Here is a 25,010-nt window from a genome sequence, read left to right on the forward strand (position 1 = left end):
CCTGGAGATATTCCTACAGATGTGCAAATATGCCCACAACAGCACTGCTCGCGATGGTAAAGGGACTGGAAAAGAACCAACACATCTCGAGAGAGCTGAATGCCCATCGACAGGAGAACAGCCAAATTGCAGGATGCTCACACAATGAGATGTTTTATGGCAGTGAGAGCATGTGACCGCCAGCTACACACAATGTAGACGGGTCATGAGAACGTACTGGGTGTCAGTGTGATGCCATTTCTTATAAAACTTGAAAACATTCCAAAGTAAACAATATATTGCTTATGTGTACATAATTATATGACATGGGTTGGCAAACTTATTTGGAGAGGGCCAGATAGTAAATATTTTAGGCTTTATGGACCATACAGCCTCTGTCTCAACTACTCAACTCTGCTCTTGTAGCATGAAAGTAGCCAGAGACAACACATAATGAATGAGTGTGGTTGTGTTGTACACAGAGTTTAAATGAGGCTAATGCAAGTAGGAGGGGTAGACAAAGTTCTCAAGGACACATAATTCCAAGTGACAAAGTGACACTTAGGCTAGAGAACAGTAACTGGCTGGGCGTTCAGTGTAGTGATGAGGACAGACTGACTCAGGGTTTCCCAGAGGCTGGAACATGGGTTTCTGGTGGTGTGTGCATAGACTTTGAAAAAAATTTAATAACGATATATATTTTTTCACTTTTTATTGAAATTCTACACATAGTAAAAAGGACACAAATCATGCATACAGCTTGATAAATTTTTACATATGAATCTACCTGTGTAACCACCACTCAGATCAAGATATAAAAATTTCTAGCACCTAGAAGGTTATCCTACCTGTCTCTAACAATACCCCCCCTTCCCAAAGGTGATTGCGGTTCTGACCTCTATAATCACAGAGTCATTTTGCTGCTTCTTGAACTTCAGAAAAATGCAATTATACAATTGTTCTATTTTGTGTTTGGCCTCTTTCAATCAACATGTCTGTGAGATTCAACCATGTTGCTGCATGGAATTGTTCATTTTTTGATTGCTCGACTTTTATCACCATTTATCTGTTCTCCTGTGTTGGACATTTGGGTTGTATCCAATTTGGGGCTATTGCAAATAGTGCTGTGAACATTCTTGTACCTCTTTTAGTAGATATAAGCACACTCCTTTATGTTGGGTATATACCCCGAGGTGGCATTGCTGGGTTCTTACCAGCAATGTTATAATTGAGAGTTTCAGTTTTTCCACACTCTTGCCAACATTTGGTATTGTCAGTCCTTTTAGTTTTAGGCATTCTGGTGGGATATAGTGGTTTCTCACTGTAGTTTAAATTTGTATCTCCCTGATTTTTAATGAAGTTTTGCCCGTTGGTCATTTAAAGACCCTCTTGTATGTTAAAGTCTTTTGCTCATTTTTAATTGGGCTGTCTGGTTTTTTTTTCCTTATTGATTTGCAAGTGTTCTATATATGTCCTGGAACACAAACCCTTTACCGGATATCTTATTTAAAGCAATAATTAAGACAAGTGTGATGTTGGCACAAGAATATATAAAGAGGCTAATAGACCAGAAGAGAGTCGAGAAAGACCCCTCCCCCCGCCCCACTCACGTATATGGTCACCAGACTTATGACCAAAGCACCACTGTGATTCAGTATGCATAGAATTGTCTTTCCAATAAATGGTGCTGGTCAACTGGAAATCCATATGGAGGATAAAGAGATCTTTGGCCTCAACTTCACCCCATATACAAAAATTGAATAATGATGGGTCATAGTCCTAAACGTGGATGGTAAAACAGTTGCTTCTAGACGAAAACACAGAAAATATCTTCATGACTGTGGGCGTAGGCAAAACTCTTTTTGAAACGGAACCCAGAAAACACTAATCCTAGAAGATCGTTAGATCAGACTTGATTCAAATTCAGAATTTCAGTTCATCAGAAGACACCAGTAAGAGAGTGGTTTGATTATTGGTTGTTTTTTTTTCCCCGAATTTTTTGCTCTCTGTTGAAGGGCATTCCTGTAGGCGGGCATATCATCAGTTACTTGATAGAAAAGTCTCGAGTCGTCTATCAAAATCAGGGTGAGCGGAATTTCCACATCTTCTACCAGCTGCTAGAGGGTGGAGAAGAGGAGCTCCTTGCTTACCTGGGACTTGAGCGAGACCCCCAGCTGTATAAATACCTCTCACAGGTTGGAAAGACCAGCACCTGGTTCTGGTGGCCTTTTGGAGGGGGGGGATCAGGGGTGTTTGGGGGACTTCTGTGGGATGTTCAATAACTTTCTCATTATCATTGTGGAGGTATTCTACTGATTGGTTTCTTGACCCCTCCTTTTACGCCTGGCAGGTATATCATCTTGGTACAGTAACCAATATCTCGGTGAGTGGTTCTCAGCCCTGGCTGAAGTTAGAATTACCCAAGGAGCTTTTGAAACACACAAATGCCTGGGCTCTACTTTCCAGAGATTCATATTTAATTGGTCTAGAGCAAGACCTGGACATCAGGGTGGTTTTATTTTTTTTTTTTATAATCTTTTTTATTATAAACATTTTCAGTTTTCAGAAAAGTTGAATCAATATCATTACATGCCTCACTCACATTAAAAAATTATTACCACTTTGCTATATCTGCTCTATCATCTAACTTCTGCTGAACCATTTTAAAGCAATTTGCGATTTTATGGCACTTCTGTCACAAATAATAATTCAGCATGTAGCTTCTAAAAATAAGAGTATTTTCTTATACTGTGCTACCATATTGAACCTTAAAAATTAACAATAATTTCCTTATATCATCTACTAACTAGTCCGTAGTCAAATTTTCCATTGTCCTCAAAATACTATCTATAGCAGTTTCTTCCAACGAAGATAAAATCATGCATCGGTTATTATGTTTCTTTCAATCTAGACTCTTATTTCTTTTCATAAAATTAACAGTGTGAAGATGCTAGAGCAGTAGATTGAGATTAAATATTTTTGGTAAGGACACTGCATAGATGCCCTGAGTAGACATCCTGCATCATCTCAGCAGACACATGTTGTCCATTGCTTCACTGTTAGTGATGCGAATTTGATCACTAGGTTAAGGTGGTGGCAGATCTTTCCACTGTAGAAATATTTTCCATCAGGGTTGTTTTAAACATTCCTTGATGATTAAATGCAATTCAGTGAATCCCCTGGATATTCTAATGCACAGCTGAGGTGAGAACTTCTGGTCTAGTGTGATAGAAACACACTGTCTATCTCTGTCCACAACCTATGGTACTTCATTCTGCTTTCAGAACTAGTTTGGAAAAGACTTTTTGCACCTTCCTGCCTTCCATCCCGAGAACTGTTTTCTGCGAAATGAATGAGCGTCCTCCCTTACAGAAATAGTTCAGACCATTTCTATGAGCAATCCTAGGATGTAGTGTTGTACAAAGTGGCTTCCAGAATTTAACTTCCCAGCACTAATTTTTCTGCAACCAGCACTAGGGTGTGGGATGGTCAGGATCTATAGCACCTCTCAGTGTTTGATGTCACCAGCACCTTTTTGCCCCAAGATTTTTGGATTTTTCTCTTCTCTCTGGACCTGGCTTGAACGGAGGTCACTTGGCAGAGTACAAAGCAGGGACATCATTTAAGAAAGAGAGCCAGGTCTTATAAAGTGAATATTGTAAAATGAAGACCAGCGTATCATAGTAAATCATGGAGGAAAAGATGACTTGATGGAAATTTATTTTGAAAAATGCAGCTAAATCAGGAAGATAAAAGAATCTCATAATCTCATTTTATACTTAACAAACTTTGTACTAATTCTCAGAACAAAGAATAAATCAAATTTGATTTTTTTTTCTTTTTGAGGACCTCATTTTTCCAACAGAGCTGTACGGGAGCATCACCTTTGGCTTTTCATAGCATGATCAGAGGATCAATTTGTTACAGTCTTTGAGGACTTCATCCATTAAGGATGGATTTCATCCATTTAAGAGGACTTCATTTATGTAGGGCTTCTCCTAACCATTCGATTATCAAATCACTCTCTTTGGGAATGTATCATGCCTTTATCCTTGCAGATTTTTTCTGGCCTGATTAATTTGGCCAGATCCTCATGCCACAGTGGCTTTGGAAATGGCTCAAGCAATTCACAAGTATTATTTTGATCGATTTCATATTCTCCTGTAACTTTGGCAAACTTTGTGACTGCTTTGCAGTATATTTGCACTGCTTCCAAACCTCTAGGTGTCCTCTGAGGACTGACTTAGACTAGCTCTGCCCTTGGAGAGGCAAGTGCAGATGTTGCTAGTTGTGTGGGCAGGGATATTTGGGAGGTTGCAGATTTAACACTGGCCAGTTCACTGGTGAATATTTTCATGGTATGACACCTTTGTTTTCCCCACGCAACAAGGAACTCTTTTAAGATAACAAATCTTCAGGTAATCAGGAAACTAGGAATACTCTGTACTACAAAAGCAAAAAAAAACAAACCCTCATCTAGAAGGTTTCCTCTTTAATTTGTGATATTGGTAGTCTGTTACTTATTTAAAAGACAGCCTCTAGAGTTAATGGGGAAAGTCTTATTACGCTTCCTGTAGAATCTGTGTTTCTCTAGATGCCAAACTTTTATTTCCTTGAGTGAAGGAAATCCTGCAGTGAAGTTTCTGATGTTGGTTGCTAAGTGTGTCAAGATTGTTTTCTGAATTTAAATACTGTCATTTTCCTGCATGTTTCAGCAGATATCTATTGAGACAAGTGTTTCCAATTTATTCAGCAAAAATGGCAAGAAAACCTATTTTTAAAAACACACTAAAGATATACCACTAATATGTAACTTTGAAAGTTTTCCCAGACAGATTTTTAAACAAAATTACAAATAAATTTGAAAAAAGCAGCAGTTGGCAAATCGTCAGGTGGTAAACAGTTAGAATAGAACCCATTTTTTTCACAGCTCAGAACATTCTAGAACTAGCTTTTTCATGCTTGTAGAGAAAATCATTTTGATTAGGAGTAGGTGTTTATAAACCTAACTGTCCTTATAAAAATGCTGTTAAGCGACCCAATTCTGTGTCAACAGGGCCACTGTGCCAAAGAGTCATCTATTAATGACAAGAACGACTGGAAAACGGTTTCCAATGCCTTTTCTGTCATCGATTTTACTGAAGATGACCTTGAGGTATGAGCCCCCCGAGGGCAGAGATGCCAAGGTCAGGTCTGGGATTGAGGAAACCATCCTGGTTTCTTGGTGATTACACGGTAGGATTGCCAGATTCAGCAAATAAAAACATAGGACACTTAGGTACATTTGAATTTCAGATAAACACTGACTCGTTTTTTAGTAGAAGTATATCCCAACATTGCATGGGACAAACTTCATACTAAAAATTAGTCATTGCTCATAAATACACTACCATGTGTAAAATAGATAGCTCGTGGGAACCTGCCGTATAGCACAGGGAGCTCAGCTCAGTACTCTAATGACCTACATGGGTGGGATGGTGGGGGGAGGGAGGTTCAAGAGGGAGGGGATATAGGTATACATATAGCTGATTCACTTCATTGTACAGCAGAATCTAACACAACATTGTAAAGCAATTTTACTCCAATAAAGAAAAGAAAAAATAAATAAAAATTAGTCATTGCTTACTTGAAATTCAAATGTTAACTGGGCATTCTGCATTTTATCCAGCAGCCCTGAATTTTCCCAGTGTTGGGTGCCAGCAGGTGGTCATGTTTCCTCTTCCCCTTAAACCCAGTCTCAAATATTTAATCCCCTAGAATGCTAGGAATATCATTTATTTATGCTTCTGTATTGGAACAAACTGGACCAAACTGTAGGATTTATAAAGAGTTTGTTTTTACATCTTTTTGTCCTTATTTTCTGGGTGGGGGGGCGATTGTTAAACTATTGATCTTTCCAAGGACCAGGATATAATTTTTAAAAATATATATATGTATGTATATATACACATATGTGTATATATATATACACACACACGTATATATACACACATGTATCTGGGATCATGACATTGGAACATTAGATTGGTGGGGAGGCACAGGGTGATATCATAATAGCAGTGTCTTGTGCTGGAGTTGAGTGAGGCATCATCCTACCCTCCGCCGAGGCTCTTTCCCGGCTTCCCTTAATATCTGGGCAAGGAGGAAACTCCATTCGTTCTGTGAGCTCCAGGCTGGAATTCAGGGGCGGGGAGTTCTCCCTCGGGTATCTCCTCTCTGATGACATTTATCAATTAGGCGGCCACCGTCTTCTCTCCCTGCCCTCCTCACCACTTCCCACATTCCTAGAATCTCTTTGGAATTATTGCCAGTGTCCTACACCTGGGGAACATCTGTTTTGAAGAGAACCAGCAAGGCTGGGCCTCCATACCAGACACCCACGAGATCAAACGGATTGCCAAGGTGATGGTCCAACTTGCGAGAGCCCCGGTGCGGGGGGAGCAGACACTTTCAGAGATGGAGAGGCGGGGGAGGGGAGTGAGGCAGCCAGACGCCCATGTCCCAAATGGCTCACATCGTGTTCTCCCAGCTGACACTGGTTAGGAGGTTTAAAGATCATGGGGGTAGATGAGGGAGTGGGTAAAAGCCAGTTGGTTGAAAGACCAAATATGATCTGTTTTGCAGTAAAGCACAATTAGTAGGGCAGGTACACCTGGACCTGGAAACTCTTTATTAGTGAGTAAAGTTGGGTTACTGAATGGCATTTTGATTTCCATTTATTCAGCTCCTAGGGGTCCACCCATGGGTCCTTCTGGAAGCTCTCACCCATAGAAAGATTGAAGCCAAAATGGAGGAGGTAAAAATGGCTCTAGGTGGAAATGTACCTGCCCTTCCCACCACTGCTGCCAGCAGGATGGTGGCCCTAGGGGAGGCCAGACTCCTGAATCCTGCCCACCAGGTTCTGTGTGGTCCAGCTTCTGTCAGCATCTCCTGCCTTAACTTCCCCATCCCCCAACATCCCACCATCACAAGCTCTCTGTGCCTCACGCTCGCCCTGCCTTCCCTCCACAGAGTCTTTGCATATGCTGTTCCCTCTGCTGGAACACTTTTCCCTATGCTTCTTGTAGTTAACCCAGCCTCATCCTTCAGTTCCCAGGGATCATTTCTTCAAAGTCCTTTCCCTGCTCATCCCACCCCTACCCTAAAGCACCATATATATCTCCTTATAGCACTTGTCACTCTCAGCTTGAGAGCAACATGGTGCTTCTTTGTGTGACTTGTTGAATGTCCCTCTGCAAAATGTGAGCCCACAAAGGCTGGAACTGTTTGCCTTAGTCATGGCTGTATATCAGCACAGTACCTGGCACTCAAGAAATAGCATAAACAGAACAGGCGGGAGGGGCATCTTTCCCCATCAAGTATCCTTCTCTAGTCATCTTTAAAGCCTAGGTTGAACACTCAGGAGGCCTTTTAATATTTTTAACCTCTGTAAAGATGTACCTGTCGTTCTTCTCAGGTGATATGCCCATTGACGCTAGAACTCTCTGCCTACGCTAGAGATGCAATGGCAAAGGCCGTTTACGGACGAACATTTACTTGGCTGGTCAACAAAATCAATTCCTCCTTAGTGAACAAGGTTGGTCCACACACATTGGGTAATGTGCTCACTAACATGGTAATGTTTTATAACCAATATCTTTACTCTAAAGAATTTGTGAGAATTGACTGTATGCTCCTGGTGGGCAGGGATGGTGTCTTTTCACGTCTACATTTCCAGTGTCTAGCACACAGTAGGCTCACAAAAATGCATGCTGAATGATCTTGGCTGTGTGTCCCCAAGTGTGGGACACACAGCATTTCAAGTATGCCAGGTGGCTTTAAGTATACACAGAAACTTTTCCTTTTAACAGTATATTTTAATGTGTATAAGAAAAAACAGGCTGAGTCCTTCGAATTTACCCTATGGGCGTGTTTCCTTTTTAAGTGTAGTTATTTAAATTAAAAAGGAAGTTTACTCAAAGCTGGAAATGAAGGAAATGATATGAGGGCAATGGGGTACATAGATGTGGTGAGACTCAGGGAGGAAGCATGCAAAGGACAGATTTGGATACATTGACTCAGTACATCACATACAATGTTAAATTGTGTCCCTTAATAAAAAAAAAAGGGCATGCTCTCTTTAAATAGCCATCCCTGTGGGACAACACTTGGTCGTCTGTTGAAAATGATATGCAAAGTATCTGCCTTCTCTCCTGGATAAACATCTCCTTCCTGCTGTTTATAGCTTCCTTCTTTCCTTCCCTCCCTCCCTCCTTTCCTTCCTTGTTTTCTCTTTTTTTTTTTTTTGTCTCTCTCTTCCTCTTCTTTTCTCTCCCTCTTTCTCTATCTTCTTTTTTTTTTTTTTTTTTGGATTGAATGTGGGATTGGGAGGCTGAAGAGGGCTGAAGCAAGGAAGTGAATCGGAAGATGAAGGTTTCACTGCTCCGGTGACGGATAAGGAAGCTGGGATGGGATCTGGGGAGGCTGCAGGCAGGAGGAGGCAGGCTGCAAAAATTATTTCTACCCTAAGGTTCTTCTGTGAGCCATTGCTGGAGAGAGAAGGCATGAGATTGATAGCCAAGTCCCAGATTCGGGGACAGCTACCAGGTTTTGAGTGTCACAAAGTAAACAACCTTAATGATTAACGGTGTGTGTTACTTTGACTAGGATTTCACTGGGAAAACTGTTATTGGATTGCTGGATATCTATGGGTTTGAAGTCTTTGACAAGAATGGGTGAGTTCGTTGTTACCCACTGGTTCTTTGTTTTTCTTTAAGGTCTGAGTCTGGTTTATGGTATCTCTGATGTCATTGGAATTCATTTTCCTATTTCTAGAAATTCTCCAGATTTGCATAGCCCCTACCTAATAGACTTTTCTAGAACCGGAATAACTATAAAAAAATGCAACTGTCTTTTAGCTTGACTCTTCTGATCTATTTAGTAAATTATTTGTTTAATAAGGGCTTTGTTTTATCTGTATGGAAAAGCATCCTTAAAAATAAGTAAAAGCAATTTTTTTAAAACTTGGTCTACTCACGTAGCTTTAGTTACTTAAATCTTTTGCACCTCTAGTTTTGAACAGTTCTGTATAAATTACTGCAATGAGAAACTCCAGCAACTATTAATTGAGAGAACCCTAAAAGCGGAACAGGCAGAATATGAAATGGAAGGTATAGAGGTAAATGTTTCGATGTTTTCTCCTCATTTGATTTCTTAACCTAGCAAAAGACATTTACTTGAGAAATATTGTTTCATTGGAGATTTTTCCGGATTAGTACTAAGGATTATTTTTCACTCCTTCTCTGCTTATTTCATGGGAAGTTATTTTGATATCCAGCAAGTATTCTTTTTGAAATGTTAGAGATAAAAATCAGATTTGGGAAAAACAGTTGGAAAATCAATTTAAAAGAATTATATTTGATGCTCATCTTAATCCTTCTTGGAGAATTTTTTTCATCTTTGTCATTTTAGTGGGAGCCAATTCAGTATTTCAACAACAAGATCATCTGTGACTTGGTAGAAGAGAGACACAAAGGAATCATTTCCATTCTGGTGAGAAAATTAACATTGACTTGGGGCCCATTCAATGGTATTTACAATACCCAGGCTTACAAAGGGTTAAGAGTGAAATCCACGGGATTACTGAGGGATGCAAGTTGAACTTTTTTGCTGAATTTTTGCTCCAGGCTTTAGGCTGAGCTTTCTCCTCTTGTTCAGATTCACAGACCTAAATTATAGCCCATCAGGAGATCACAAGGAAAGACCTTTTATAATGAAAGCATGCGTGCCTCTCTTCCGTAGACATGGGAGGATGAGCCAGGGAACTGGGGACCTGGTTTAGGCACTTGGGGGAGGGGCTGCTTTCATGCTTGGCACTGAGCAGGGAGCCAGAAGACTTAAAGGAAGGCTTTATAAAGAATATCCACGGGGCTTCCCTGGTGGTGCAGTCGTTGAGAATCTGCCTGCCAATGCAGGGGACACGGGTTCGAGCTCTGATCTGGGAGGATCCCACATGCCGCGGAGCAACTAGGCCCGTGAGCCACAACTACTGAGCCTGCGCGTCTGGAGCCTGTGCTCTGCAACAAGAGAGGCCGCGATAGTGAGAGGCCCGTGCACCGCGATGAAGAGTGGCCCCCACTTGCCGCAACTAGAGAAAGCCCTCGCACAAAAACGAAGACCCAACGCAGCCAAAAATAAATAAATTAATTAATAATTAAAAAAAAAAAAGAATATCCACGAATCCTGAGTTGAGGCTCCGTGAGGTGGGCCTGTGGCCTTCTTTTGAACTATTGTGACTTCTGAGAACATCAGGGTCCTCGAATCCACAATTCCACTTCAAACATCAATGTCTCTAATAAATTCTGAAGGCCAGTGAGAAGTGACTTCCCTGCCTTGCCTTCCATTCGGGATCATCTGTACTACGGTTTGCCTCCCTGTTAATGAGAATTACTGGTCCCCTTCCTCCTCCTGCCTCCCCGACAACTAACTGCTGTGTGAACCCACGATTCTAAAGCACAGCCAGGGACATTGATGGGTGGCGACTGTAGTCGCCAGGAACAGGGGCACCATCTCGATTCAAATCCCAGCCCTACTGCTTATTAGCTGTGTAAGCTTAAGTAGGTGTCTTAACCTCTCTGAGCTCCAATTTCATCATCTTTCAATGGGTCCAATGCTAACAGCACTTACCTCAGAGAGGAGCTGTAAGGACAAATTAAGTGAAATAATACATGCAGAGGGCTTAGAACTATACCTGGTACATGGCAAGCATTTAGAATCTATCTGTTCAGCAAATACCTATTGAATGCTTACTTTGTGCCAGGATTCTGCCTTGTGCTTTGGGACATGGCAGTGGACAAAACAGGTCAAAACAGCTGCACTCAGAGGCTTTAAATTCTAGCATGGAGAGACTAACAATAAACAGGTGAATGGGCAAAATGCACAGATTGTGCAATGGAGAAAAAAGCAGGAAAGATTAGATGTGCTGGTGAGGGGGGTTCAATTTTAGGTAAGATCGTCTAGGAAGGACTCTCTGAGAAGGTGACATTTGAGCAAAGACCTGAAGGGGGGACAAGCTGCGTGGACGTCCAGGAAGCACAGACTGATGTAAGCTAGTACATGTACGTTCAATGCGCCTGCAGATTGCTGGACTAGTATTTTAAAATACCTTAGTAGTAAGTACTTGTTTCTATTTGGTTTGCCATAGATGGAATCAGAAAGCATAGAAATGTTGCTTTGTAAGAATTGTTTCACCAACGTGAACCCAGCTTTTTTGTTGTTTTAATAAAAGCTACAGGGTTGATTCATTTTTTTAAGATGGTCAATTAAATGTTATCACTGTTGAGGACCCAAAACAGGAAATAGACATAGCTTGTGAAACAGGAAAGGTTATACTCAACTAGCTTTACGGCTTGCTTTCCCTGAGGGCTTTGCTCCTAGTAAAAGAGGGTAAGTTCTTGGCCAGCTGGTTATTAGTGGTTAAGAGACAATGAAGTTGAGTGTTTCAGCTGGTTATGAAAGCTGCGAAGTGTCCGTGGGAAGACTTTGGACATAGGCGTCAGACAGGTGGGAGAGTTGACTTTTCATGGAAATTTCCAGTCTCTCTGGTTCCAAGCTTCCCTGATCAGATTTGAGAAGCTGAGCACATGTGATGGATTACCCTTCCTCCTCCAGAAATGTTCACCCGAACTTGTGTGAGATGATATATTTCAATCCACTACATTTTGCCCCAGCTGGTGGGAGCATTTAAACTTGGAATTGATGGAGGGTGGTGCCATGAACAGAGACTTCTCTTTCTGTTTTGTAGGATGAAGAATGTATTCGTCCTGGTCCTGCTACGGACTTGAGTTTCCTGGAGAGATTGGAAGAGAAAGTGGGCAAGCACGCACACTTCCAAACGTAGGTGTCTCATTGCGAGGCTGTTGCATGGGGGAAGGTCACGTAGAGTTGACCTTTGAACAACACGAGTTTTAACTGCGTGGGTCCACTTATACATGGGCTTTTTTTTTCAATAGTAAATAGTTACAGTACTACGTGATCCCATCCCCTGTTGGTTGAATCCATGGATACGGAAGGCCAGCTATGAGTTATACACAAATTTTTGACTGCGTGGAGGTCGGTGCCCCTAAACCCCATGTTGTTCAAGGGTCAACTATATCTCCATTATCTTGGATATATGGACAGTGCTCTCCAAGAGTACAGATACTTCTTCATTCCTAGAAATATCATGATGATACGCCAACTGCACAACTTTTGTTGGTAGGGGTCAAGGTCATGTGAATTCCAAGTAGAATTTTTTTTTTAAGATTTTGTATCTTTATTCATCATTTCATTTTGGACATGTCCACATGCATGAAATGTCTCTTTTTAATTCAGGCATAAAATACATGCAGTGGTGTCTGTAGATCTGAATTGTACAACCAGATGTATTAGTATATTTGTGCGTACCCACATCACCATCCCACAGATGAAGACATAGAGCATTTACAGCACCCCAGAAAATCAACTAGAGATTTAACATAGTCTTTGAGACAAGGAGGAGAGAATTTAAGGGCATGTGCTCTGGAGTCGTAGGGAGCTGGTTATGAATCCCAGTTCAGCCACTTATTAGACACGTGACTTTGGGCAAGCAATACTCCTGAGTTTGAGTTTCCCCTTCTACAAGATGGGATAATTAATATACCTACCATATAGCATTGTAAATGACTACATAAATCACCTAGTGTAATTTCTGGCCATAGCAAAGATTCAATAAATTGTAGTGGCTTCATCAAACCCCTTATAGACTATTGAAAGGATACATAAGTGGAACTGGATAAGTATATGAATCAAGAATGGGAAAATAAGTTGTAACATCTTCACAAATGGGATAATATATGGCCATGAGAATGAACAATCTATAATACATGCAATGATGTAGGTAAATCACAAAAGCATGTAATCAAGAGAAATCAGACACAAAAGAGTACATACTATATGGTTCCATTTCTATGAAATATCAAACCAGGTAAAAACAACGTCTTCTGTTAGATGTCAGGTTGTACCTGGAGAGGGCTCAAGGTTGGGGGTTCTCAGGGACTAGTAATGTTCTGTCTCTTGATCTGATACAAGTCACACAGAAGAATTCAGTTTGCAAAAATTCATTGAGCTGTGCACTTGCGATATATGTGTACATAATATATATGTATATACATTTCAAAAAATTTATAAAAAAATTATGAATCACCAGGATCTGAAAAGCAATGTTTCATCAGTATTTTAGTCTCTCAGCATCCTAAAAGTGTAAAGTAGTAAAACTGACATTTAGGCATCACCTAGAAAAATGGAAGTTATTTCATTGTACAAATAAATGTGTTTCTGTGACTCATGTATTTTTTTTCCATTCCTCGGTGCTTATGAGAAGGAAGGATCTAATTTTAGAGAAACCTTGGTCTGTAGCCAGAAGAAATAGGAGGCAAGGTTTCCTGGGAGCTGCCCTTTGTGGTTAGCTTTCAGTGCTGGCCTTCAGCTGATTGTCACAATCCTAAACAACTCCTTTGCTTTATATGTTGGTGCATTTGGTTGCAGTGAAGTAGAAAGTTTCAGTCCATGTCTATTTCTGTCTTGCTGCAGCCGGAAGCTGGCAGGTCCAAAGGGCAGAAAGAGGATTGGCTGGATGGAGTTCCGGCTCTTCCACTATGCGGGAGAGGTCACATACTGCACCGAGGGTGAGTGTCTGTGGGGCACAGGTCACAGGTCACAGCCATGCAGGTGCCCCCGAGTCCACTGAAAAAATGCTGCACATCAGTCTCAAATGTTCCCTAGCCCCGCGTGCAAACATGCCATTTTAAAAGCATTTTTAAAGTTTTTACTTTTATATATAACCACTTTACTGTGATAATTCACATAGCATCTATTTCACCCGTTTAAAGTGTACAGTTCAACAGTTTTTAGTATATTCACTCTGCAGTTGTGCAATTATCGCCACATTCTGTTTTAGAACATTTCCCCATCACCCCAAGAAGAGCCCCTTTACTCATTAGCAGTCACTCCCCATTTTCCCCCAGCCCCTCTCCCCCAGCCCTAGGCAACAAACCAGTCTACTTTCTGTTTCTGTAGATTTGCCTATTCTGGACATTTCATAGAAATGGAATCACACAACGTGTGGACTTTTGTGTCTGGCTTCTTTCACTTATATAATGTATAATGTTTTCAAGGTTCATCCACGTTGTCATTCCTGTTTAATTGCCAAATAATATTCCATTGCATGTTTACACCACATTTTGTTTATCTCTTCATCAGTTGATGGGCATTTGGGTTGTTTCCTCTTTTTCGCTATTATAAATAATGCTGCTGTGAACATTTTTTCCAAAGCATTTTTCAAACACTTTCTTTTGTCACTTCTGCTTTAGGTTTTAGATAATTTTTGCTTCTAAATAAGTTTATTTTGCTAAAAAATCTTTAAAAAGTAAAATACTGTGTATTAGGTTTTTTCCCTTAAGTACAGAGTGGTATAAGAAAGAAAAACTTTTTAAATAGGACAAATCTCTCTACGTATATAATTTATTGATTTTTGTTTAAAGAATAAAGTAATACACATGTAAGGCTAGAAATTTCTGACAGTACAGAAAAGTACAAAAGGAAAACTAAAAACCCCTTTTATTCTTAGTCTCTCCCTGAGGTAACCACAAGAACCAACTGGAAAATAAGAATGTCTTATGCATATACTTACACACGTGGGGACATGCACGTGTGCACACACACACACATCTAAATAACACAGATTGTTATTTTGGGTTATCTCTTTTGCATTTTTCATTTAATGGATATTGGCAATCGTTTGGACTCCAACTAATATTCATTGAGCGCTCACTATGGGCCAGGCACTGTCCCAAATGCTTTACCTCTGTAGCTCGCTTAGACCTTACAGAACCACCCTGTGAGGTGGGTAGCCTTATTAGCCCCCTTTTAATCTGTGAGGCACTGAACTCAGAGAAGTTAAATAACTTGACCAAGGTCACACACCCAGGCCTCTTGCCTCCAGACCTGCATTCGCTCTCCATAGCAACAAACAGGCTCCTCTGCATTTCTTCTGAAAAGCTACAGGTACTCCCTGTGGGGCTGTGTCCTGTCATCTGTTTGATGGCCTCTGGTTGTTTCCAGCTTTGTCTCTTGTAAACACTGCTGTGTTTGACATTTTTGTCTATTCCACTTAGCCCATTTGTGCACATTATATACCTAGGATAAATTCCCAGAAGTGGCATTGCTAAGTTAAAGATTCTATCAAAAGTTCCTTTTGACCACTTCTGGGCATATATCCAAAAGAACTGAATGCAGGAACGCGAACAGATATTTGTACACCCATATACATAGGAGCACTACTCACAATAGCCTAAAGGTTGAAGCAACTCAAGTGTCCATCGATGGATGAACAGATAAACAAAATGTATTCTATCCTTTCAATGGAACATTATTCAGGCTTAAAAAGGCAAGAAATTCTGGCACCTGCTACAACATGAATGAACCTTGAAAACATTGTGCTAAGTGAAATAAGCCAAACACAAAAGGACAAATCCGATAGGATTCCACTTACGTGAGGTACGTAGTCAAATTCATAAAGACAGAAAGTAGAGTAGGGGTTATCAGGGGCTTCAGGGAGGAGGAATGGGGAATTAGTGTTTAACCAGTACAAATTTTCAGTTGGGGAAAAGGAAAAGTGTTCTGGAGATGGATGGATGGTTGCACAACAATATGAATTCACTTAATGCCACTGAACTATACACTTAAAGATAATTTAAATGGTAAATTTTATGTTATGTATGTTTTACCTCAATAGAAATGTTTTGATAAGTCCAAATTGTCATCTAAAAAGGTTGTATCTTAGACATTGCTGATGCATCTTTTTTCTTCTTTTTCCTGATGCATGTCATCTTTAGCTGGTTTTGGCTTTATAATGCCATCTAGTTACTAATTTAATTACTAACTGGCTAGGTTTTAAGTGAGCATTGATAAGCCAAGTTTTAAAATTGGAAATAATGTGTCTTCCTTTGATGCCATTGGGTACCACTAGTCCAAATGCTTGAGCTTGATTTTTGTCAGTGGTGGGGGTGATTTTCTCATCCATCTACATAATCTCACCTGGCCACCCTTGGAATTCAGCTCCATTCCATTGTTTCAATGTCATTCATTGAATGTGTAGTTCTTTACTAGGGCACATGTACAATACTCAGTGTGAAGACTCTACATTCATGTGATAGCTCATCGGGGTTTCGCGTGTAGCATGTGAGCTATAGGTCAGTTCTGAGGACTTAGCTCTTGACCAAGGATGGCGTTATCCCCCAGGGACATCTAGCAGTGTCTAGAGACCTGGCATCTAGCGGGTAGAGGCCAGGGATGCTACTAAACATCCACAATACACAGGACAGCCCCCAAAACAAAGAATGATCCAGCCCCAAATGCCAGTATTGCCAAGGCTGAGAAACTCTAATCCTAAAAGATTATTTTTAGGATTTCCCTTTGCAATCAGTTGGGACGGAATTGTATTTTTAGTCAAAAACATTGATTCAGGGATTTCTCATTCAATGTTTTACAGGATTCTTGGAAAAAAACAATGATCTCCTCTACAGACATCTGAAAGAAGTAAGTCTGAAACTTAAGTATATGTATTTCTGATGGTTATGAGATATCACCTGTGATACTAATTTTGGGGTAGATTTGGCCTTCTGGACTTTTCTCTTCCATGCATTATATTAGAACTCCAGCATGTCATGGCCGGAACAGACATTTAAGATCATCTGTATGAACACTTGACTCAACAAACCCATTCATATGTGTGTGGTGTCCCTCCTGTGTGCCAGGCATGGTGCTAGCTCTGGGGTCCCAGTGGTGAACAAGACAGTCCTTGTTCTCATGGGGCTTATCATCGGGGGGTGGGGGCAGGGTGGGGAGGGAAGGAGGAGTGGCTGAGAATAAATACATACACAATTAAGTTATCCATCAGTGAGAAGTGCTATGAAGAAAAGGAGCTATGATTGAGAGGGACATTTTAAATTTAAGTCTAAGTGGTCAGAGAAAACACCCTCGTCGAGGTGACTTTGAACTGAAACCTGAACGAGAAGGATCTTGGACTTGGGAAGATCAGGGGCTACTCCAGGTAGAGAGACCTGCTTGTGCAAAGGCCCCGAGGCCCAGGTGAGCTCAGCATGTGTTCAGTGACAGGCAGTGTTAGAGGGGGCTGAGAGCTCAGCAGGATGAGGTCTCCAGGGAGGAATAGAGATCTTGTCTTGGAGCAGTGGGAATATACTGGGGTGACACAAACCAAGGATGAAGAACTGAGACCCAGAGAGATCATGACTTTTTCAAGGTCATATCTCAAGGTGGGGCTGGAACCAGGATATGCCCCTGGGGCTACCAATGAAATCCCATCTCTTTTCATATGCCTCACTGATCAGAGAAACCTTGGGTTTTTTTAAGCCTTTATTTTGTATTAAAATAGTTAACTGTTTTTTAAAAATTGGATCGTATTTAATGAGCTTGGTTTATAAAAAGCTTAAACCTAGAGAGACATTTTCAGAGAGAACACGCAAACGGTTCATCTCAGGAGTGTTTTCTGCCCTTCCCTATTTTTCTCTACTACTTTAGGACCACTTGTCCCAACCTCTGGGATTCAGGATGGATAAGCGATTCCTAACTTTGGATGTTTGCTCCAGGCGGGTGCTCTCTGGGTCTTGAGTCTCAGACTGACCCTGTCCCAGCGGGGGGGTCTCATGGCAGATTTCCCCATCGGTGAAGTGGGTCTGTTGATGCCTTCCTCTTGGAGTGGAAGGTCCTGTTGGACAAATGGGAGACAGTATTCCCCTTGTGGCTTTCCCTTCTGTGGGCATTGCCCGTCCCCTTCACAAACCCATCCATGGGAGGGTGCTTCCCACAGGAAGAATCTCTAAATCTCCCACTTTTTCCACCAGGGCTGAAGTTCCTTGTACTTTCTGAGATGGGTGCTTTCTAATTTTTAAAATTTCCTATCTGTAAATTACTCTCTTATGCCACTGTGAGTTTAAAATTGGGGTGAGTTTAAAAAAATTCTAAATTTTAACTGTGGCAAAATACACATACATAATATGAAATTTACTATGTCAATCATTTTTAAGTGCACAGTTCAGCTGTGTTAAGTACATTCCCATTGTTGTGCAATCCACCTCCAGAACTCTTTTCATCTTGCAAAACTGGAACTCTGTACCCATTAACCACTAACTCCCTTATTCCCCCTCCCCTCCAGCCCTTGGCAACCACTATTCTACCTTCTATATGAATTTGGCTACTCTAGGTACTTATATAAGTGAAATTACACAGTATTTGTCTTTTGTATCTGGCTTGTGTCACTTAGCATCATGTTGTCAAGCTTCATCCATGTTGTTGCATGTGTCAGAATTTCCTTCCTTTTTAAGGCTGAATCATCCTCCATTGTATGGCTATAAGGAAAAAAAAATTTTGTGTGTGTCAAATTAAAATTTTTGAAAAGGTATGCACAGAAGGAAAAATCAGACATACCAAAGCTGATGTCCTTGGACCCATGTCACCAAGTCACTCTCCTGAGAGCCAGCTGCTCTAACCAGTTTATTGTGTATCCTCCCAGGGATGGGACAGACCAGGACATGTGTGTGTGTGTGTGTGTGTGTGTGTGTGTGTGTGTGTGTGTCTCCCCCTTTTTCTTTTCTCTTCATACACACTATGCGTGTGGTCCTGCATCTTGCTATTTTTCACTTAACACCGTATCTTGGAGATCATTCTTAAAGAGCTGGTTTGTTCTGTAGCAGCCTAGCTGGACTGGAAATAATTACTGCTTCATCATGTCCAAGGAAAAATAATCAGATGGCCTCACCAAGTAGACAGAGCACTGGATATAGTACAGGTCTTCCTCAACTTACTTGGGTTACATCCTGATAAACCCATCGTATATTGAAAATATCATAAGTTGAAAATGCATTGACGACACCTAACTACTGAACATCATAGCTTAGCCTAGCCCATCTTAAAGGTGCTCAGAATGGTTACATTAGCCTACAGTTGGGCCAAATCACCTAATACAAAGCCTATTCTATAATAAATTATTGAATATCTCATGTTATTGATTGAATACTGTACTGAAAGTGAAAAACAGAATGGTTTTGAGTATATTGGTGGTTCACCCTTGTGATCGCGTGGCTGACAGAGCCGTGGCTTGCTGGGCTGCCCAGTGTCATGAGAGTGTTGTAACCCCGGGGAAAGATCAAAAACCAAAATTCAAAGTATGGTTTCTATTGAATGTTCATCACTTTCACACCACTGTAGAGTCAAACCATCGTAAGTCGGGGACGGTCTGTATTGAACATTTTTTTCTACATGTGATTGTGTTTTTTTTTTAATTAATTAATTTTTTTTGGCTGCGTTGGGTCTTCGTTGCGGTGCATGGGCTTCTCATTGCGGTGGCTTCTCTTGTTGCAGAGCACGGGCTCTAAGCGCGCAGGCTTCAGTAGTTGTGGCACACGGGCTCAGTAGTTGTGGCACATGGACTTAGTTGCTCCGAGACATGTGGGATCTTCCCGAACCAGGGCTCGAACCCATGTCCCCTGCATTGGCAGGTGGATTCTTAACCACTGTACCACCAGGGAAGTCCCTATGATTGTGTTTTTTCCCCTCTTCTTCTTCAAGTGCTCCCAAGGCAGATGGCTCTGGTCCATTGTGCACACTTAATGTGAACTTTCCTGAAGACCCCTTAATGATTTCTGAAGCAGCAAATGTGGTACTCATTTCTCTTTACCTACAGGTGCTGTGCAGGTCCAAAAACAGAATCCTGAAGGAATGCTTCCGGGTGGCCGAGTTAGAAAACCGGAGAAGGCCACCAACAGTGAGTGGCAGGGGGAAATGCCTGTGCAAAATTGGAAAGGTAGCAAAAATCACCCAGTGGGTGCAAGTACTTTTGTTACCTATGCTTTTTAAGCTGTCCTCTCCTTTTTTTGGAAGTATCACTCTCTAAATGTTCTACTAAATATATATTTTCCAAGGTTAGAACCAGTGTGTTCATTTGCAGACATTCATTGAGCACCTACTGTGTGTCAGGCACTGTGCTGGGCACAGGGGTATCTACCAATAACAGAACAGACAGTGTTCCTGCCCTCGTGGGGTTTACAATCTAGTGGGAGGTGGTATAGGAAGATACAGTAAGTCCCCTACACACAAACCTTCAAGTTGCGAACTTTCAAAGATGCAGACGTGCGTGCCATCAACGTCAGGCATGAGTGAAATTGCAGCTCGCCCTCCATCTCCCATTGCTGACGATCCTTCAGCTCTACCATCTCCCACCTCCTCTCCCTCCTCCAGTCAGTAACTCTTCTTGCCTGTTCACTCAGTGCCAGCCCCTGTATGCCAGCTGTTGTACTGCACTACTGTACTTTTCAAGGTGCTATACTGTAAGATTAAAAATGTTTTCTTATTTTTTGTGTTTGTTTTTAATTCACTATTTGTGTGAAAAGTATTATAAACCTATTACAGTACAGTACTACATAGCCGATTGTGTTAGTTCAGCACCTAGGCTAACTTTGTTGGACTTATGAACAAATTGGACTTAATGTGCTCTCAGAACGGAATTTGTTCATATGTAGGGGACTTACTGTATCATCAAATAAAGAAAGAAATTACAGTAGTGCGAGTGTCATAAAGGAAGCTTGGTAACAAGGAAACAGGAAGGTGGTGGAGGGTTATTGGCTCAGCAGCAATGCCGGCTCCCACGAGGTGCTCACTTTGTATTCGCCAAGTGAGGGAAGCATCCTGGAAAGGTGCTTGTCCAGCCTCCACTTGACAAGACTGAGCTTGGGCCTCTCAGGCCAGGACATTCAAAGCCTTCTCTTAATGGACAAAACAGTTCATGACAGGTAACGAGTAGAATGGTCTGTCGAGTGTTTGGGTCTAAAGAGCCAGTCTTGTGATTTAACCAGTCTTCTCTGTATAAATGGGGAGCAACGGCGTCTGTTTAGCTCATTCTCTCTCTCCCTGCAGGTGGGAACTCAGTTTAAAAACAGTCTGAGCAGCCTTCTGGAAATTCTCATCTCTAAGGAACCTTCGTACATCCGTTGCATCAAGCCCAACGAGAGTAAAGAACCCAGTGAGTTGTGAATTGTTCAGAACACTGAGGTCAGGGAAATGAGGCTGGGAGGAAAACCAAGACGACGGTGGGGAAAGTCTTGAAAACCACCACAGGCTTGCTGCTTGTTCTCTGTATTAAATAATAGAAGACAAATGAATAAGGAGGAGGGTTCCTTTCATGGTCCTGTGTGAGCTTTGCTCAGAGCGTGGCCAGTTTCAGGACTAACACAGCTGAGCCAAGCAGACCTCAGAGGTGAGGGGAAGCAATACTGCTTCTCTCCAGCCAGTGAAGAATCTTCCAAAATGGTCTATGACTTGGGTGTTTTCTAAGCTTGTGCCATGGTCTCATGACAAAGCTGTACAGTCAAAGGCTTATAGAATCCAGGCAGGAAGAGCGAATGAGTGAAGCAGACCAGCTGTAATGCAATAGGGAACGGAGGGGACTGTGGCCAACTGGAGAGGGCACACCCTGTCTAAACGGGCAGTCCTCCTTCCTTAGGGCCATTTGTTGCCATGGGGGGCTCTAGGCCCAGAATGGCCAGATCTCATGGATTTTCAAGAGAAACCAGAAATTCAGATTTTCCTGTAAAATTCCCCCATGAAGAGAAACACAATTAGGACCTAACAAAACATGCCTGGTGGCCAGACCCAGCCCACAGATAGTCAGCTTGCAGCCTCTGGTCTGCCTTGGTTGAAACAGAGCCACAGGGTCCTTCACCGTCACTCTTCCTTCTGTGTTTCCAAAGGCAAGTTCGATGACTTCCTCATAAGGCATCAGGTCAAGTACCTGGGGCTGATGGAGCACCTGCGGGTGAGACGGGCTGGCTTTGCGTACCGACGGAAATACGAGCATTTCTTGCAAAGGTAAAGTTTGTTTTGTTGATGTGAAGCCAGTGAAGTGTGTGGCGATGAATAAAAGGCTGTCCCCCAGGGAACTCCGTTTGCTTCTTAACTGCTGTAGCGGTGACAGTGATGAACACTGACATTTCAGAGAATAGGAAGCTGACTTGGTTTACCACCTTCTCTTCATTTCGCTAAGCCCCTAACTTCTTGGAATCTAGGAAGTACAAGACGCGATGCACAGACTTGCCTCCAGGGGGCAGACATGGGACATGCACGCTTGGGGTCGTGCTTGGCTGGGGAAGACCCTTCCCATGGCGACCATGGGTGCTGGTTTCAGCGCGGTCAGTCTGGGAGCAATCCCCTTGGCCTCATGGGCTGTCCAGAGACACAGGTGTAGTGGTGATAACATGGTCATTGGAGCCACAGATTCTTGGGTGGGAATCCCCATTCTTTCTCTTCCAACTGAGACCTAATTCCTCATGTGTAACACGGGGATTAAATTGCTCTCGAGGAGTTTGTAAGGATTTAATCATATAACCACCACCACTACTACTATGGCCCAAATTGCTTGTGCATGCAGTTGGGCTGCATGTTGTTCGTGCTACCAAGAAAACAACACATTGTTACACTCGCAAGAGAAGCATAATAAAATGGTTCTTTTTGTGGGTCAACATGGTTGAATATCAGTAATTTCGTATTTTAACTTAATATTAGACTTCTTTTTTATTTTTTAAATTTTTTTAAATTGAAGTATAGTTGATTGACAATGTTGTGCCTCTCTCTGCTGTATAGAAAAGTGACTCAGCTATACACATATATACATTCTTTTTTTAATATTCTTTTTCACTATGGTTTATCCCAGGAGATTGGATATAGTTTCCTGTGCTATACAGTAGAACCTTGTTGTTTATCCATTCTAAATGTCATAGTTTGCATCTATTAACCCTAAACTCTCAGGCCATCCCTTTCCCTCCTCTTCTCCCCCTTGGCAACCACAAGTCTGATCTCTATGTCTGTGAGTCTATTTCTGTTTTGTAGATAGGTTCATTTGTGAATATTAGGCTTCTTTTGAAGTACAATTTCATAATTATAAAAAGCAGGTGCATGACGTTACATTTTCAATCCAATTCCTTGCATTTTGCAATTTACATCAAGATCCTGCGCTCTGAAACTTCATCGTTTTTTGGTGCTCTTATTTTCAGCCCCTCATTTAATCTCAGATTTTTCTCTACCCACGGATCTTGCTTATTTTTCTCCCATGAGCCTCGTGTCTTGATAATTAATATCTGTTTATATGCATTTATTAAGTAACCATCTCTTTCCTCACTGTTGTTTTTTAATGATTTACCTGCTGATCTAAACCTCTGATGAGTATCGTCAGCATTAACCTTTTGAGTTGATACAATTTCAGCTAAATACACTGAGGATTTTATTGACCTGTGTGGTTCTATCTTGAGAAACAGTATAAGTGTCTTTGGGTTTTAGAAACAGTGAAAAGAGTTACAGACAACCCCACCCCAAATACTACCTTGGAAGGCTCAGCGGGGCCCGGGACACCAGCCTTGGAAATCTCTGCCCGGCTTTGCTCTACGCTATAGGTACATTTGGATAAGCATCTCCATCCCAATCCTCACAGATGAAACACCATCACAGGTGTCCCACTGGAGGCCCGTCTGGAGGGCAGGTAGGAAGGAAACGTGGGACCCTCAAGCAGCCTAGAGTCAGAGGCTGGTTGTCACCCCCCTCTCCTTTTTGTCCTCTCTCCTTTTTTCTTTCATCTGTCACCATTTGGGGACCACACTGCCAGTGGATAGCCATGGTTTTCTTTTCCTAAACAGCTTCATTGAGATATAATTCACCGACTGTACAATTCACCCACTTAAAGCATCAGTGGTTTCTGGTATTCACAGATCTATGCAAGCACAGTCCATTTGAGAACACTTTGATACCTTCAAAAAGAAACCTCATACCCTTTAGCTATAAATGCCCTAACTCCTTACCAACCTGCCCCAGCCCTAAGCCACCACCACTCTACTTTCTGTCTTTATAGATTTCCCTATTCTGGACATTTCATACAAGTGTGGTCGTATCATATATGGACTTTAGTGTCTGGCTTCTTTCTCTTAGCATGATGCTTTTTTTTTTTTTTTTTTTTTTTATTTATTTATTTATGGCTGTGTTGGGTCTTCGTTTCTGTGCGAGGGCTTTCTCCAGTTGCGGCAAGTGGGGGCCACTCTTCATCGCGGTGCGCGGGCCTCTCACTATCGCGGCCTCTCTTGTTGCGGAGCACAGGCTCCAGACGCGCAGGCTCAGTAATGGTGGCTCACGGGCCTAGTTGCTCCGCGGCATGTGGGATCTTCCCAGACCAGGGCTCGAACCCGTGTCCCCTGCATTGGCAGGCAGATTCTCAACCACTGCGCCACCAGGGAAGCCCAGCATGATGCTTTTAATGTTCATCTATGTTATAGCATGTGTCAGCACTTCATTCCTTTTTATGGCTGAATGATACTCAATTGTGTGGACAGACAACATTTTATTTATCCATTCCTCTGTTGATGGGCATTTGGGTTGTTTCCATTATTTGGCTATTCTGAATAATGCTGCTGGGAACACTCAAGTACAAGTTTTAGTGTGATCATATGCTCTCATTTCTTTGGGCACATACATAGGAGTAGATTACTGGGTCAGATGATAACTCAGTGTTTGTTTGAGGATCTGCCAGTCTTTTTGCCAGGGTTTTTTTTTTTTTTTTTTTGTGGTGGGTTAGGGTTAGGTGGGGAGAACCTCCTTGACATACCAGTTTTGCTCATCAGCGACTTGTCATTCACCCTTATCTCATCCATTTTTCTGAGTCTGAAGTCTAGTGAAGATGGAAGCAGCAGCTACTGCCCACCCCGGCCCCAAAACACGCAGGCATTTGCCGTTCCAGTCTTCCTGCGTTTTTTCCTACTTTGCTGCTATCGGGCTTGTTTATTCTTTCTATAAATATTAGTGAGCCCCTGCTTTGTACCAGCACTGTCCAAGGTGCTGGGTAACAGCAGTGAACAAGACAGACCCCACCCCTGCCCATATGGAGTGTACTTTCTACTGGCGATAACAGGGAGATATAGGAGGTC

At 41.9% G+C, this 25,010-nt stretch overlaps 1 protein-coding gene across 2 annotated transcripts in view; it reads left to right on the forward strand.

Annotated features, from left to right (window-relative positions):
- The window catches only part of MYO1H (myosin IH), a 112,601-nt gene that overhangs the window by 72,954 nt on the left and 14,637 nt on the right, over positions 1-25,010 (forward strand). For both annotated transcript variants that reach the window (XM_082354451.1, XM_082354450.1), the window contains exons 6-19: positions 1,995-2,174; positions 5,036-5,134; positions 6,268-6,381; positions 6,704-6,775; positions 7,436-7,555; positions 8,626-8,693; positions 9,031-9,136; positions 9,430-9,510; positions 11,762-11,853; positions 13,567-13,661; positions 16,526-16,572; positions 19,736-19,816; positions 20,965-21,070; positions 21,798-21,915. In XM_082354451.1, coding sequence (XP_082210577.1) covers positions 1,995-2,174; positions 5,036-5,134; positions 6,268-6,381; positions 6,704-6,775; positions 7,436-7,555; positions 8,626-8,693; positions 9,031-9,136; positions 9,430-9,510; positions 11,762-11,853; positions 13,567-13,661; positions 16,526-16,572; positions 19,736-19,816; positions 20,965-21,070; positions 21,798-21,915 — 1,379 coding nt within the window. The remainder of the gene's footprint in view (positions 1-1,994; positions 2,175-5,035; positions 5,135-6,267; positions 6,382-6,703; positions 6,776-7,435; positions 7,556-8,625; positions 8,694-9,030; positions 9,137-9,429; positions 9,511-11,761; positions 11,854-13,566; positions 13,662-16,525; positions 16,573-19,735; positions 19,817-20,964; positions 21,071-21,797; positions 21,916-25,010) is intronic.

Source organism: Balaenoptera borealis (assembly GCF_965194805.1).
Source record: "Balaenoptera borealis genome assembly, chromosome: 14".
Classification (NCBI taxonomy): domain Eukaryota; kingdom Metazoa; phylum Chordata; class Mammalia; order Artiodactyla; family Balaenopteridae; genus Balaenoptera; species Balaenoptera borealis.